Consider the following 16,274-nt stretch of genomic DNA (forward strand, 5'->3'; position numbering starts at 1 on the left):
GAAGGATTTTGTAGGCTATAATATAGAGTTTGAATATTAACAAAATGCAATGAGAAACTAATGAAAAGTTTTAAACAGTCAAATTTGTGGTTTTAAAAGGCTATTCTGCTGCAAAGTAAAGAGTAGATCCCTATAGCGGGGAAGGAAAATGGGGAAACCAGTAAGATATAGTTCCAGTAAGATTTAATGGTGGCAATGAGAATGGATAGAAGTGTAAGGATTCATATATTTTGGAGATGGAGTCATTAGACTTCTAGTGAAAGAGAGAATGGGGAATGATGCACAGGGTTTGTCTTAAGCTGGATGAATGGTAGTGTCATGAAATAAATGGTAACAACTGGGGAAGGAGTTTTCGCATAACTACCTTGAGTTGCCTAAGAGCTGATAGTTGCAGTGGTGGTGAAGTTTAGATGGAGAAAAAGATCACATTAAGAGCAATGTAATATATCCTTTAAAGATGTGAATAAAATGGCATCATTATTTTTTAGAAACTTTTCTATAGCCTTGTATCTTTTCTAAAATTTTCATTACAAATAGTAATCTCTCAAATGGAGAAATGAAATCTGATTTAATGTTATAATTATAATCACTGTACCTAGGCCTTTCCACCATGGAAGCAGCTAATCCAAATTAATTTCTGCTTTGCAAGTTTTTCCCCTCAATAGGTATTTCTTCAAAGGGTGAAGTAACTGAGCTGGAGTTAATTAATTCATTAATCCATCCTATGAATTAATCTAGCCATAAGTAGCTACACAATGCTATTTATCCTTTGCCTTAGAATAATCCTAGAATAGATGCTCCTAGAGCAGCTGTATTCCAAGATAGGGACCATTGTAGTTATATCACAATGAAATATAAATAAAATGAATAAGTAAAAGCTGTTTGATGATTTGAAATTGGATGGAACATAGTGGTGGTTATTTTCTCTTCTTCAGTCAAATATAACACTACCAATAGTCTTGCATTTAACAGTGCTTTTAAAAGAAAATTTTCATTCTACTAAAGCAAATTAGGGAAATTGGCATACATAATTATGATGTGATTTGCTTTTCCTCAACAACATAACCATTATACATGCAAATTTATCTATAATTCCATAACCCAGCCAGGTATAATAGAAATATACTGGTGATAAAGAATAATAATGTAATAAAATAATAGGCCATTATTGTTTGATTGTATTTGTTTTTATTTCCATTCTCAAATGAAAGGCATTACAATTGATTATCTTATTAATATCAGAGTGGTATATACTTTATTTTTGATAATAGATTTTTCAGTGTTTGTGTATGTTTTGTGTGTATGTGTGCATGGTGTATGTGTGTGTTTAATTGAACCATCATGAATAATTTTCAGGTCAGCTTCCTATTTTGAGGACATTAATACTTTAGAAAAGTAATATTTATGTAAATAGGAGCAGCTTGATATAATGCAGTAAATGTAAGCTTTGAATTCAGGTCTTACTCTATCTCTTATCAGCTGCTTATTTTCTGTGAGCCTCACTTTCCTCATCTTAAAAGGGGAGTAATGACTAACTTGAAGAGTTGTAATCAAAAAGAGAATAAGTACAAAACACTTGTCACGGGGTCTGGCATAAGTATTGTTTACAAATAGACAAGTGTCTTGTGATTTTGAGAATAAAGTAAGCAACCTATTTTTACACTAGACCTGACATGTGGGCAACGTATTGTTCATCATCAGAATTGGTACCTTATAAGCAGACAAAGTGTGGGCACAGAGTCCCAGAGAGCAGTTTCCAGGCTCTCAGCCTCACGTGGAAGGGTGCTGGCTCGGTTATTGGATGGCCGTCAGCTGTGACTAGTTGTCCATCAGCTGTAACCAGTGAGCCACTGGCCACTAATATAACTGCCGTGGTTACACTGGAAGGTTGGTTGGTTGGCGGAGAACCAGATGATGGATCGCACACCATGTGGTTCCTGCTTCCTGTATGTCCAACCCAGCCACCAGCAAGAATATAGTGGAAGAACCTCCTAACCATGGCTCCGTTGGTGTTCCTTTTTAGCCTCACCATATCGTGCATTCTCTTGCGGGGAGCGGGAGCTGAGAGTCTGCGTGATACAAAGGTTCCCATAGGAGCACTTTTTTAGAGCACCAGCCCAGCTTACAGTAATAATCTATTCCTTTGAACAGGTCCTGGTAACCGTTTATTTGAATAAGGTAGACTTAAACACAATCATGGCCCAACTTGAATGTCTCACTTGAGAATTAGGAGTTAGGAGGAGCATTCTCATGCTAAATAAGTGATTCTCAGCCTTGGATGCGCAGTGCAATCCCCAGGAGAGATTTAAAAACAAAACAAAACACTAATGCTTGAGTCCTACTGATACTGTGTTAAGGTTTGGCTGCCTGCCTTTTCAAAAAGTTAAAAATCAACAGACAAGTTTGGTGGAAAGAAAAGGAGGTTTATTCAGAATTCCAGAATTCTGGGAGGATGGCGGACTCCTGTCCAAAGGTAATCTCCCCGTTCCTAGACTCTTCAGAAGGTTTTATAGGTACACAAGAAGAACAAAGGAAATGGGGAGTTGGTCAGGTAGGTCTGAGGGCTGATCATTTCCTGGGGTCTGGTCTGTTTTAAGATAATGTTATCTCCAGATTGTGACTTGAACTCGGACTAGCCACCGCGTCCTGGGACTTTATGTCTGACCAGTAAGAACTGCAAGGGAGTTGCAAATTGGATTCCAGTGTTGAATTACCTGAGGGTTAAGAAATTGCTCTTTTCAGGTTAGGATTCTGTTGATTAAATGGATTCATGAGGTATGGGTAGCCTTGAGAAAGGGAACAAAGTTCTTAAGTCAATCAGTGAAGGGAGAAACAAAGAGGAAACAGCTGAATATCAGGATGGATCAAACTGGGAACTAGCTAAGTCTAATTACAGGTGGCTACATAGGGAGCTGTGTGGTGACTCAAAGTGCAAATGAGCTATGTCTAGCTGAGTTATTTTATTTACCAAATTTCACCCTTACACTACTACAAGTGATTCTGATGTAATTAGTATGGAATCTGTCTGGTCAGGACATCAGAATTTTAAAAACTCCAAATGTTTTTAATATGTACAGTTAAAAATGACGGCTAAATCTAAAATATCAACCATTCTGAATAAAGAAGCAGAGGAAGCCTGTTGGCAGAGACAAAAGAATAAACTAGATACACACAGAAGAGGAGAGAGAGACACAGATCAGATGGCCTTTCTTGAGGATTTCCTGGAGGCCTCATTGCATATCTGCTTCAGTTTCATGAGATACTTCTATGCTTTCATAATAACCATGTGGGGACAAAGCCCCCAAAAACAGTTTCCAGGCTCTCGGCCTCACGTAGAAAGGTGCTGGCTTGGGTAGTAAATGGCCATCAACTGTGATCATATGGCCAGCAGCTGTGGCTAGTTGGCCGTCAGCTGTAACCCGTAAGCCATTGGCCACTAATATAACGGCTGTGGCTATGCTAGCAGAAAGAAATGGGGGCTAGCAAGAGCGGATTGCAGAGAGGTAGATGGCGCCGGTGAGAATATAGTGATATGACTCCCCTACTTATGGCTCCATGGGTGTTCCTTTTTGGCCTCACCATATCCTGCATTCTTATGTGGGGAGCTGAGAGCTCGCCAGAAGCCTCGCACGACAAATGGCGCAGCGAGCAGGGTCCCCTGCACGAGAAACCATCTGAGGCTAGTTCTGTTACTTGCAACCAAAGGAATCCATTCTAAGCTGTAAGATTAACATAATGGAGGGCAGATAAATGCTTTATTTTAAGATGGATACTGGCAAAATTGTAAGGTCAATGAATTTTATTTCATGTCACTTTATATGACTGAATTATAGCATGCATTTATTTACATAATAACTTAATTGCCCAGAGTAATTATTTACCATTTGTAGGGACGGTGTCCCAGAGAGCAGTTTCTAGGCTCTCAACCTCACGTGGAAAGGTGCTAGCTCGGGTAGTAGATGGCCATCAGCTGTGATAAAATGGCCATTAGCTGTAAATAGTTGGCCATTGGCTGTAACCAGTTAGCCATTAGCCACTAATATAACTGCCGTAGCTACACTAGCAAACATGGATTGTGGGTAGCAAGTTGTGGGGACAGGGCCAGGAGCACAGTTTCCAGGCTCTCGGCCTCACGTGGTAAGGTGCTGGCTCAGGTAGTAAATGGCCATAAACTGTGATTGGATGGTCATCAGCTATGGCTAGTTGGCCGTCAGCTGTAACCAGTGAGCCACTGGCCACTAATGTAACTGCTGTGGCTATGCTAGCAAAAAATGGGGGCTAGCAAGAAGATGGTGGCTGGCAAGCATGGATTGCAGTTAGTACAGCAGAGTACAGTTAGCAAGGGGTTGGTGGATTGGCAGAGAAAGCGGACAGCAGGTCGCACGTCCTGTGAATCCAGCCTCCAGTGAGACTACAGTAGTATAACTCCCCTGCCTATGGCTCCATGGGTGTTCCTTTTTGGCCTACCCACATCCTGTGTTCTTATGGGGGGAGCGGGACCAGAGACCCCGCAGGCCGCCCCACACTACACAAGTACAGTCGGCAGAGAAGTGGATGGTGGATTGCAGATCATGTGGTTTCTGCTTCCTGTGTCTCCAACCCCGCCGCCAGCGAGAATATAGTGGTATGAACCCCCTATCCATGGCTCCGTTGGAGTTCCGTTTCGGCCTTACCATATTCTGTGTCCACCTGCTGAGAGCGGGAGCTGAGTCCCTGCATTACACCATTTCTACTAGATGGCTCTTTTGAGAACCTTTGCTAAATTCAACAGTCTTCCAGAGGTAAGAGTTGAATGCTACTCTACATTAGAATCATAGAATATAATGGACTTTTATATCTGAAGTACAGCTGATGATTATTTCATCTAAACTGATTATTATCTGAGTAGGAACTGATGTAAAAAGAGACTAAGTACCCAAGGTCACTAACCTGATGCATTGAACAAATATTTTGAGCATCTTTCTGCCAAATGTAATGCTAGGTGCTGAAATTCAATTAAGTAGGATATACAGAAACGTAAGCAAACAATAGTGAGTGTGATAAGGGAATAACTTTGCATGTACAGAGCTAGGGAAGTTTCCTAGTGGAGATGGCAAGGGGACTGACTGGAAGGATTGGTTGGAATGTTTAAAAAAGAAAAGCCAGGCAAGAAAGAATATTTTAGGGAAAAGAAAACTCAAAATGCATACATGCGTTAATTATATTGTTTTGTTTGAGAAATTATATAATGGCTTAATAAACTGACTCAAGGTGTTCTGAGTAAGTAGTTGTAGATGAGATTAGAAAGTGTGGGAGGGAGAAGAGCCTAGATAACAACCGGGATTTTATAACGCCAAGGATTTCTGTATTCTGCCCAGTGAAGAAATTGCTTTGAAGGATTTTATAAATGCAAATGAAATGAGAAAATTTAAGTGTAACCCATAATAAATTTGGGCCCTCTCATGATCTATGCATGTCATAGTTATTTTTTTAATTGAATTGGAAGTGACTAAAATCTGCATCAGTCTCCAATAAAACAAATTCTGAGGGGGATAAGGCAAACTTTTTAAAAGTCATTTTTAGACATCCCTCTCATTTTCACTGTCTTCTATGTCTGACAATGGTTTCTATAAAAGAAATGTTACTTTTTATCTTTACACTCTAAAAATCTGCTGGACCTCTAACTTTTCCTTAATCTCTATTTTAACTGCCATCCCAGCCTCATCTCTGTTCTTTGTTACTTCAGCCTCTTTTGAGTCTGTGGTTTCCATTCGGTGTTTCCATTAAATGTATTTTGAATGACCAAAGAGATTGTGATGATGTGAAGATTATAAGATGGATCCTGCTTTAAAAATGAAGGGAAGTGGGGGAAATTGTAATTGTAAAAATTCAAGTGCTTGCATTTAATCCATTCGACTGTATTAGCAGGTTCCTCAATTTCAGAGCCTAAAAGGTAAATGAGATATCCAACCAAGGCAATGAGAATGTTGATCAGTATTATGTATTAGAAATAATTGTAAAGATATAAATGCTCAACCTGGAGGAAAAAAGGAAATTTAGAAAATGTGTAATTCTTTTAAACATATTTGAGGGTTGCCATGTGGAACAGTGGTTTTATTTATATTTGTACAGAGTAGGGCAGAGTTACCTTTAAGAGTAAGTATTGTAAATGTAATATAGTATAATATAATATAAATTACATATATTTCTAACGGAGATACTAATTTGAACAGGATATGGTCACTGCCCTCAAGGAGCCTGTGTTCTATTTGAAAAGAAAATCAACATGTACAGCCCAGTATGATGACTACTGAGGTAGAGGCATATTTTAAATTGTAAAATAGCAGGAAAAGAGTCTGCTCCATTAGACAAGTGTGTGGAGTGTACTAAGGAATGTCCCAGGAAACACATACTTGCGTGAATGAATTGAGTTTTGAAGGATGATTAGGAGTTCGATGGATGAAGAAATTCTTGGATTATATATTAGGCCAGTGGAAATATATATGATCATACATGGAGACGTAGCAGTGTGATGAACTGGCTGTGGTTTTACTTTGTGTTTCGTTCGTTGGTAACTTTATTCACTTTTTTTTTTTTTTTAATGTGAGCTCCAGGGACCTTGTCTGTTTTGTTCATCTCTATATCCTCAAGTTCTCTATAAACACGTGCTGCATAAATAAATGAGTGAAAATAGTTCCATGTGAATGTTAAGAATTTTGTCTAACTGAAGACATGTGTACTGTGTTATGGAAGCAATCAGTATATGCCATGCAAGGAAATTTAAATTTGGTTTCCTGAAGATATGAATAAATTTTAACATGTTAGTGATTAAACATATAATCAAACATTTTTAATGTAATTAACAAATTAAAAGAATGCTACTTTTTTATGCCCTACGAGTAGCCCAGATAAAATTATTTATCTCTAGGGATTAGGGAGAGCTTCAGAGTGGGTAATATTTTAGTAGGTAGAAAAGAAAATATGAAATGTGAAAGGGTGCAGAGTCAGGGAGGCACAGAGTATTTCTGAGGAGAAATGGTTGAAACATTTTATTTCTGAGGTATGGTGCAAGGTAGTGGAAAGAACATAAGCCAAACAGACAGAAAAAATACACTTTATTCTGGCTTTGTCACTAACTGAATAACTTACAGCTATTCAGTTAACCTCCTTTACCCTTAGTTTTTTCTTTATAAGATAAAGCTTTTAAGGATGACCATCTCTTTGTTCTAGTTCTAAATACTTTTACCTTTTATGAATAATAAATATAGCTGAAAAGATTGATTTGGCACAATCTGTGAAGGAAACTAAAGAGTAATCTATTTACTTTGATCTTTATTTAATGAGTTTATCATTGCTTTTTTAAAAAAAATTACTTTAGTATACCTTTAAGTCTATTTGTTTCATATAAGTTAATTTATGTTCATGATTGAAAATATGAAAAATACAATAGGCAAAAATTTAAAAATTAAAGGTCGTTCCAATTTCAATTCAGGTTCCAGTTAACATATTGATGTTTATCCTTATCATAGATGGATAAACAGAGAGACATACAGCTACATACATATTTAATTTTTTTATGGAAAACTTTTGGATTTACATATACTGTTAACTCACTGTTTTTCCACCACACTCTTTCATGTCAGTGTATATGTATATATATGTATATATATACACACATATATATACATATATATATATATATACATATATATAGCTGTATTGTTTCTGATGCCAGTGTAGCATTTCTTTATACAGTAGTATCATTGGGGAACTAATTCTTATTGAAACTGGGTTGTTTCTTACATCTATTATTTACTAACACTATTGGACAACTGGAAAAATAGTACTGTCTGAAATTGAATATCTAGATAACATATTCTTTAGAAAGGTAAATGATTAGATACATTTTAAAGGAGTTGAGTTTGAATTAATGACAAAGCATCCACATCCTAAAGTCTTGACATCTCTTGAAAATCTGAGTTTGGAGATTGGGATTGGGATTTGGGAGGAATTAGTCTTGTGATGAGAGCTGAAATTTGAGATCTTGAAGTTTCCTGAGCACAGGTACAAGGGGAACCTGCTTTTAAGTTTCAGAAAAGGAAGAGGACATTGGGGCAGGAATGTATCCTGCGGTTGCACAGACTGGCCTGCTGTAGCACCACACTGTGGCAAAAAGTCACAAAGACAAAATAAAAACGTCCTGTATGCATAGTATGAAAAAGACTGCCTTCTACATGTAAAGATTTTAGGTTATCTCTTAGATGCATACACATCAGTAGTATTTTTGTCAATAAAAGAAAAAATATATTTTATAAGAAGCTATACTTCTCACTTGGAAAAGTTTTTTGTGTGTTTATTTTTGCTATTTGTTGTTTGCTTTGGTTATTTCCTTTTTGTTTTGTTTTGAAGTTTTATGATAATCTTGCCATTTGTCCAAATCATTCCCTTTCTACGTTTTAAAGCAGCAATGTGCTTATGAATTTCAGAGCAATGCTTTATTAAAATTTGCATAAGTTAACAAACCCATGTTGAACTGCACATATACATATGCACCCTTGAGCTGTTGCCTACAGCCATATATTGCCTACAATTATTAACAAATTGAATACATCTGTAACATTAAAGACATTCGCTATTTCAATACAAAGCCATAAAAAAAGAATAATACTTACATCATTCATCTCACCTAATGAAGAATACGGAACCATATGTGTTTCTGCTATCAGATCAGACACAATATTGCGTGAAGTTTCTAAGACTCTTCAGATACGTGCTTCAAAATTTTTCCCAGTGTTAACCAATCTGTGGTGTCAGGAAATTATTCCTTAGACTAACCTAAACTTATTTGGTTCAGTTTAAATTATGATTATGCAGAGCTAAGAAAATCTCATCAAAGGTATTTTTTTTTCACCCAACTCTGTACATACTTACACAAACAGACACACATACCTCAAAGGAAGGCCTCAATTTATCTCCCACTTCCCTATATTATACATTATAGCTTTTGTCTTTGCTAATAATCCTTCTGACGGTTTTGAAATCCTATGTGAAGACAGGATAAATTATGGTCATGATGGGACTGACGAATATTCAGAAATATGCCTTGAAACCCAGAATATTCCTGGTAGAAGCCATAGCTGAAGACCAGATACTATCAGGCATCTCTTTGCAGGTACCAGAGGCACATTAGTCTTTCAACTGACAAGTTTGATGCCTTTTTACATATTAAGTGAAATTTACTTTGCGTTATAAATAGTGGAGGTCCAGAAATAATTTCTATGCAAGTCATGGCATTTTTTATCTACACAAGACACACTCCTGTAAAATTAAAGTTCTGTTCAAATAAACTTTTCTTCTGAGTGATGATTCATAAGAAAAAGGCATTCTTACTTTGGAAGTAACTAGCCTTGTCCATTCAGTAACCACTTTGCCTGTCAAAATCCATCCCTTTTTATATTTGCCAGTATTTGTCTTTTGAAGGTAAAAAGAGAAAAATGGTGGAAGGAAGAGAAGGAGGGAGAGGCAGAGACAGAGACAGAGACACTGTACAAACAGGAGGTCTGATGAGATCTTTAATAATCTCCCAGTCAGAAAGAGAACATTTATCAAGCACCTACTACATGTATACTTCAGTGTGCCATGTACTTTGTGTGTTTTTATTAAATCTTTCACATAATGCAAGGTGCATTATTATAATGTTCATTTAACAACAGTGGTTTTACAGTTTGGGGAGCTAGTTAAAGATTTCAACACTAACTGCCTGGAACCTGTTTGGTTTCTGAAAAAAGAAACCCCTCTCATGCACATGAGTACATTCCCTACTTTCCAGATTAGATGTCTCTCTGGGCCTTACAATCTCTTGCATTTCCCAGTATCCTTCAGGTAGGAAATTAGGCAACCTGCATTCCTGATGCTATACGGAAAACTGGAGGAGAAAAGACAAGGGCTGCCTTTAGGTGGCTTTCCTAAAATCTCATAAACAGTAGTGAAATTACTGGGAATTGAATTTAGGCCTCCTGACTTGCTGTTGCCCCTATCTCTAACCACTAAAGACAACTCTACAAGTTAAGTACAGAAAGACTGGGTTAATGGGATCAGGGAGATGAATTCTGAAGTTATTCCCTTCCATGTTTAAATCTCAGTTTGTTTTAAATAGTTTTTGTTTCTTTATTTAAATGATTTTATTTGTGTTAATACTCTATACTGCCTTTTAAATTAGAAAAGGATGGTATCATGTGAATTGGGTTCACTGCTCACTGACTCTGCCAGTTTTCATCATTGTAAACAGCGATGCAATCTCTATTAATTCAAATACTGTGTTGAAATGATTTTTGTAAAAGTTTATGTGGAAAAATCAGTTATGACACAAGAACAATTGTTGTCTATTTGTTTTTTGCAGTCACAATATGGAACCTCAGTCGCTGCCATGCCCAAACTACCCCTCTTTTATACGCCTATTGATCTGGTGGACATCAGCGTGGAAATGGCTGGACTGAAGTTTACAAATCCTTTTGGTCTTGCTAGTGCAACTCCAGCTACCAGCTCCTCAATGATTCGAAGAGCTTTTGAAGCTGGATGGGGTTTTGCCCTGACCAAAACTTTCTCTCTTGATAAGGTAAGAAAATATTTTTGAAGTCATGTTTACACGTCTATCATGTATTTTAATTAGGACATAAATTTTATAATGGAAATATTTTTCTGGTGGAGAAATAATAGTTATGAAACTACCAGGTAAGACCTATTTATTATTGCACGTTAGTCTTTACTTCCCGTCTATGCTTTCTGTCCCATTGAAAGGGAGGTGCATATATTTCTCATTTTGTTTTGTTTAGGAAGCATCAAAAACATAAGTATTACAAAAGTGACTGTTTCATTTAATAATCACAAACTCATGAGTTCTTATTTCTGTATTATTGTTTTGTGATTTCTGGATGTGTATGAATGAGGACATATGCCTCCACTCAAAGTTGGAGAGATGATGCATTTGGTTCATAATCCTGGGATCTAATTCATGTCAGAAGGAATCTCTCAGTGTAACTCATTGGTGGTATAATAAATAAGATTTTTCTGGAATTTTTAAGTACAGAAACTTTGCTCAGAGTACATATATTTGAGTTTAATTTGTCATGGTCACTCCGTAAGTAGATATACTCAGTAGAAAGTACACTATATATTAAAGTTGAGATTGATTCTTTAAAGTATATGAATGTGTATTTCAAAGTAGGATGATATATATAATATATGGTTTTGAATTACAAAAGAGCTGCAGAATTTAACATTCTTTAGACCCTTTATTGATAACATTTTAAATGCTATACCTATTGATATATTTAGTACTAACTGGAAGTTAGTAATAATGTATAAGAATGTGTGAATCTAGTGACTAAAACAAGAGTATCATTATTTAAATCAGCCTTATCCTTAGACAAAGAAAATAATAGAGAACAAAATTGCCCCATTAAGCATGTTCTCTCTTTTTTTCTCTTATTAGGATCAATAGCTAGCTTTATTATGGTTAAGATATAAGGACTATTTTATTCTGACAGCTTTACGAGGTGCTTTGTACAACTGTGGTCAAGGAAATCTAGAGAATCCTCAAAAGTTAGAAAAAATAGTGCATGGAAAAATACTTCTTAAATATATTTATGTTTAAATAGGTAAAGGGAGGTACTTTTCAAATAAATTGGTGAATATTTAGAAATACTTTGGTTAAACAAAGTGTTAAAACATACAGAACATACTAGATTCAGTTGTAGAATATTATTAATTGTTTACAACCTTGGAGAATATTGACAATATATTTGCCTTTGTTTCAGTTCGTCTTTTACAAATTACTGGGAAATCATAATCAAATGTTTAATCCGTTGTGAAAAACTGAGTCTCTGATAACATTAATAAATAGTTATACTATTTTGCAATTTGCGTATGTAAACAGAAATTGGTGGTTACTCAGGTACTACGGAAGAATTGTAGCCAAATAAAAGTATTTGCTTTGAATTTGGTGTTTTCTTTACTTGCAAAAATTGAATTCTACTTAATCCGAGATATCTGTCTTTACTCTGTTGGTAACATGCATTGATATGTGACGCTCTTTCTGTAACCAGGGAGAAGTTCCCTGGTTTAAGATTACCAGTAGAAATAAATGTGGAAGCTAACTTCCTTCTAAACCTCCAATTCAAATTCAGTCTGTCAATTCAGAAGTCTGTGATGCTGGTTCAGAAAGAGTTACGAAGAAATGCAAATTTAATTTGGCACATAAACCATAATGATGGGGGGAGTTTAGAAAGCTCTGTTTTACTTACTTTGTGGGTAAGACAAAATATTTGTGCAAAGACTATTTTAAATGTGTTTGTGCAGATTGTAGTGACATAAATAATGATGCCACCTTGGACTTACAAAATGTCATTTTCAAAAACTATTATTTCCCATGTTTGATTTTGCAAAGTAGCCTGTTGCTTCACAGAGATCAACCTTTTTTTTTTTTTTTGGATTCTTATATTGTCCCTAATTACTAATTAAACCTGCTGTGAATATATGTGTTATAAGCTGTGCTATCTCATTGATGAAACGTTGCAGTATAGAACTCAGTAGTATAAACACAAGCTTTACCTGAAGCCTCTTACTAAAGATATCTATTAAAATATTACATGTACTATATGTTTATGTGACATTATAGCATACCAATTTAGATTAGCCTTATTATAATTTATTATGCCAATCCAAGAATCTACTTAAAATGTATTAAAATTCAAAATCTTGGCGTTTGAAATTTGGTTTTAATATGACAAAGGTTATTTTATGGAGTTTTGTTATCATATGAAATATTAATATTTCACAATACAGTTTTGCTGAAGTACAATTTGCCGAGTCTGCATATGATAAAGAAATTAAAAGCTTACCAAGGGAGTTCAGTAAAAATTAGAGCCCTGGCTGAACATCTGCTGGAAATTTTATTATCCTGTCCTATTGACAGTGTGGATCCCTCGTTGTTTCTCTAGATTGACAGCTGAATATTACACTGATTTCTACAGCAAATATGTTTAGGTGAACTTTGTTTCCTTTTTTTTATTTTTTTGGGTGTTCGGAACACGCTTTTGATTTTCATCCTATATATATATTTTTTATACTCTTGACATTTGTTGATACAGGATTGAGGTCTAATATGCTGTAGCAACAATAGACCATTGACTTACAGTGAAATGCCAGTTGATATCTCAGTAAACAGAAATATTATTATTCTTACTGTGCAGTCGGTATAAAAGCTATATGTGCTTTCTTAGCAACACAGATGATCAGATTTTTAATGTCAAATATAAAAAGATATGTTTGCTTTTGTGTTAAATAACATCAAAGATGGATTTTATTAACTGTCTTATTCCTTCCCAAATCAGTCTTTTCTAGAATGTCCCAAATTACTGACATTGCTTTTTCTTGAGATTCTGTTTGTTTTCTGATGATGATTTTAAAATGTCATCATAATAGTATTTAAATATAATAGTAAATTATTTTTCTGTATAAGTATATATTGAGTTCAAGTTTAAATTTTAAAAGGTAGGAGAGAAATCAATCTGTCCACTCAATTAAAGCTAAACTGTCATGACAAACCAGAGAAATGCTTGGTTTAACTGGGAATATTAGAAATTGTTTAGGCTTCATGTAAAATAACCTCCTGACCTATATTCACATTGTATTAATAGGAAATAGATTAAAACATTTTGTTTTTGTTAATTATATCATAACTCTTTTTCTCTCAGATAGCTACATATTATATACTGCAAATATATAGTATCTAACTGCAAATTGCATATATCTTTAGCACTACTCAGATAAACACAGAAGTGTTTATTACTATCCTAAATCAAATTTAAACCTAAGCAAAAAGTTCATTTATAAGCTACATATAAACATAAGCTACATATAAATATTAGAGTAAACTTGTGATTGATTTTTACTAAGAAACTGTTTTGAATGCATATATTTTGTTCTAATAAGTATCAGATAATTAAGTAAATAGGTGCATATCTGAGTTTCAACATAAAATACTGAAAACTAAACTCTGAAAAATATTTAAGGTTTGTATCATTTCTTTAGAATCAAAGTATTGATTCTAAATACTTTATTTCCATAAAATACAAACTTAGGCCAAATAGCACAATGCTTAGTGTATAGGAAGAGTTTGATAAATGCTTCATAAATATTTGTTGGATAAATGAATAAATAAATGAATAGATTTTTTGACAACAGCATATTGAGTTCTTTTTCATCCATGTGAATAGATAGTTAACGCATAAAACATTGACTGTTCTGAGTATTGATCTCCATCAAAGAAGAAAAGGCCAATTAAAAATTTTCATGGCCTATGTTACTTTTTGTAGTACATCTATACACATGTGCAACTGAAAATATAAGTGGAATTTCTAAATGCATGAGTTATATATTAAGATTTAGGTTGTTGAGTAAGCATTTAAAATGCAGAGAACTTTTGAGAAAATAGAGTAAGTATTACACAAGTTTAGGAAGGGTCATAAAAATTATATGGCCAAACTAAGGTCACGTGTCACTAGCTCTGACAGAAGAAATGTAATCTCTTCTTGAATGCTTTTAATGACGAGGAATATGCTAGTTCTCTAAAGGCAATGCAGCCTCTCAGAGCTACAAAAAGATCCTTTAGAAATATGTTTTTTATTGATCCCAAATCATCCTTCCCATAAATTCCATCCATATTTTGTAGTTCTGCCCTTGGAAACAGCATGGCATAAATTAGTGTAATGTATTGACATTAACAAATTGTTGATTTTAAAGTATGGTATTCTTTTTTTTTTTTTTTTTTCAAGTAAATAACCTTGAGAGAGGCTACCAAGTATGGAGAGGCAGTGTTGTCTAGGGAAAAGAAATTTGACCTGGGAGACTCTGGTCTCCATCCGAAGCTGCTTCAAAATCTCTATCTTGGACTTATTTAATGTTGTAGGTGGTGGTTATTATTAGTATTATTATTATGATTACACATATTAACTACCATTTATTGAGTTCTTAGGATGTATAGACATTGATGAATAATTTTCATAAGTTATTCATTGAATCTTCACAATATCCCTATAAGATAGTTTTTTTTTTTTTCCAGATGACATAATAGGCTGAGAAAATGAAATAAATTGCTCAGGACTTAGAACAACAATTATTCATTTGCTTACAATCATGTATATTGCCATTTGGCTGAGTTCATATGAGCTGCTTTTCTGTTTTACATGGTGTCTGTTGGACTCATTCCTGCATCTACAGTCAGTTGGAGGGATGCCTGGATACTGGCAAGATGGCCCCACTTGTGTGTCTGGACCCTCCATAGGAGTTGCTATAATTGCTGATATTCCTGAGCCCCTATCTCTGTTTCTGCACAATCTCTTTTGCCTTGTTGTGTCTCATCATCAAGGGAGGTAGCTTGGGCTTGTTCACGAGCTAGTAGTGTTCTAAGAGGGCAAGAGAGGCAGCTGCAAGGACTATTGAAACAAAGCCTAAAAAGTCACATGTCACTTCTTAGTCAAAGCAAGTTACAAGGTACAATATATATGCTATATTTAAGAAGTAGGTAAATACCATCTGCCTATTGAAGGGGAGAACAGCAAAATCATATCACAAAGGGGCATGCATACAACATGGAAGGATTATTGTAGCCACCTATGCAAGCATTCTAATTTGCCCTCTGGTCACAGTAATTCACGTCCCTTCCACATGCAAAATGTACAATTTCTTTCTCATCCACCGCATTCCAAGACGTTTTTTGGTGTCATTCAATCATGGCATTAGGCTTAACATCGTGCGTTAAGCTTATATTAGGTCCCAATGCATAGAAGGTTACTTGGGTTCACCTTTTCTTTTTTCAGGATTCTGGAAAATGGAACGGTAAATTGTCTTTTGCCTATATGTCCAACAAAAAATTCTATGATCAATAAAATCACAGTAGATACTCTTATTCAGAAACAGGAGAAATGGAAGAAACGTAGCAATTACTTGTCCATACCAATTTTGCAATTCAATTGAGCACATATTTTCAGGGCCCCTTACTTCAGGGGTAGGGTATGTTTCTTGATTAGGATACAGTTCTTCTCTCTGGTAGTGGTTCTTTAATCCATTATTCCAGTCTCCTATTGGCGCAATCATCATGATTCTATCCTCTGAGTTTTGTTTTGTTTAGAAATAGCCAGTGGTAACCCATGTGTCTCTCCTTGTTGAATATGTCTTGCTGCTGTGGCACAATATTCTCAAGATTCTTAGAATCAAGATTGTCTACTTAGGAGACT

The 16,274-nt window shown here is 35.3% G+C and overlaps 1 protein-coding gene across 3 annotated transcripts in view; it reads left to right on the top strand.

Annotated features, from left to right (window-relative positions):
• Nucleotides 1-16,274, top strand: part of DPYD (dihydropyrimidine dehydrogenase) — a 696,413-nt gene that overhangs the window by 401,825 nt on the left and 278,314 nt on the right. For all 3 annotated transcript variants that reach the window (XR_013991662.1, XM_081024809.1, XM_081024810.1), the window contains one exon: nt 10,379-10,594. Coding sequence is in view for 2 of the 3 variants with exons in the window: in XM_081024809.1 (XP_080880935.1) it covers nt 10,379-10,594 (216 nt within the window). In the remaining variant the exon portion in view is untranslated. The remainder of the gene's footprint in view (nt 1-10,378; nt 10,595-16,274) is intronic.

Source organism: Rhinolophus hipposideros, assembly GCF_964194185.1.
Source record: "Rhinolophus hipposideros genome assembly, chromosome: 19".
Taxonomy (NCBI): Eukaryota; Metazoa; Chordata; class Mammalia; order Chiroptera; family Rhinolophidae; genus Rhinolophus; species Rhinolophus hipposideros.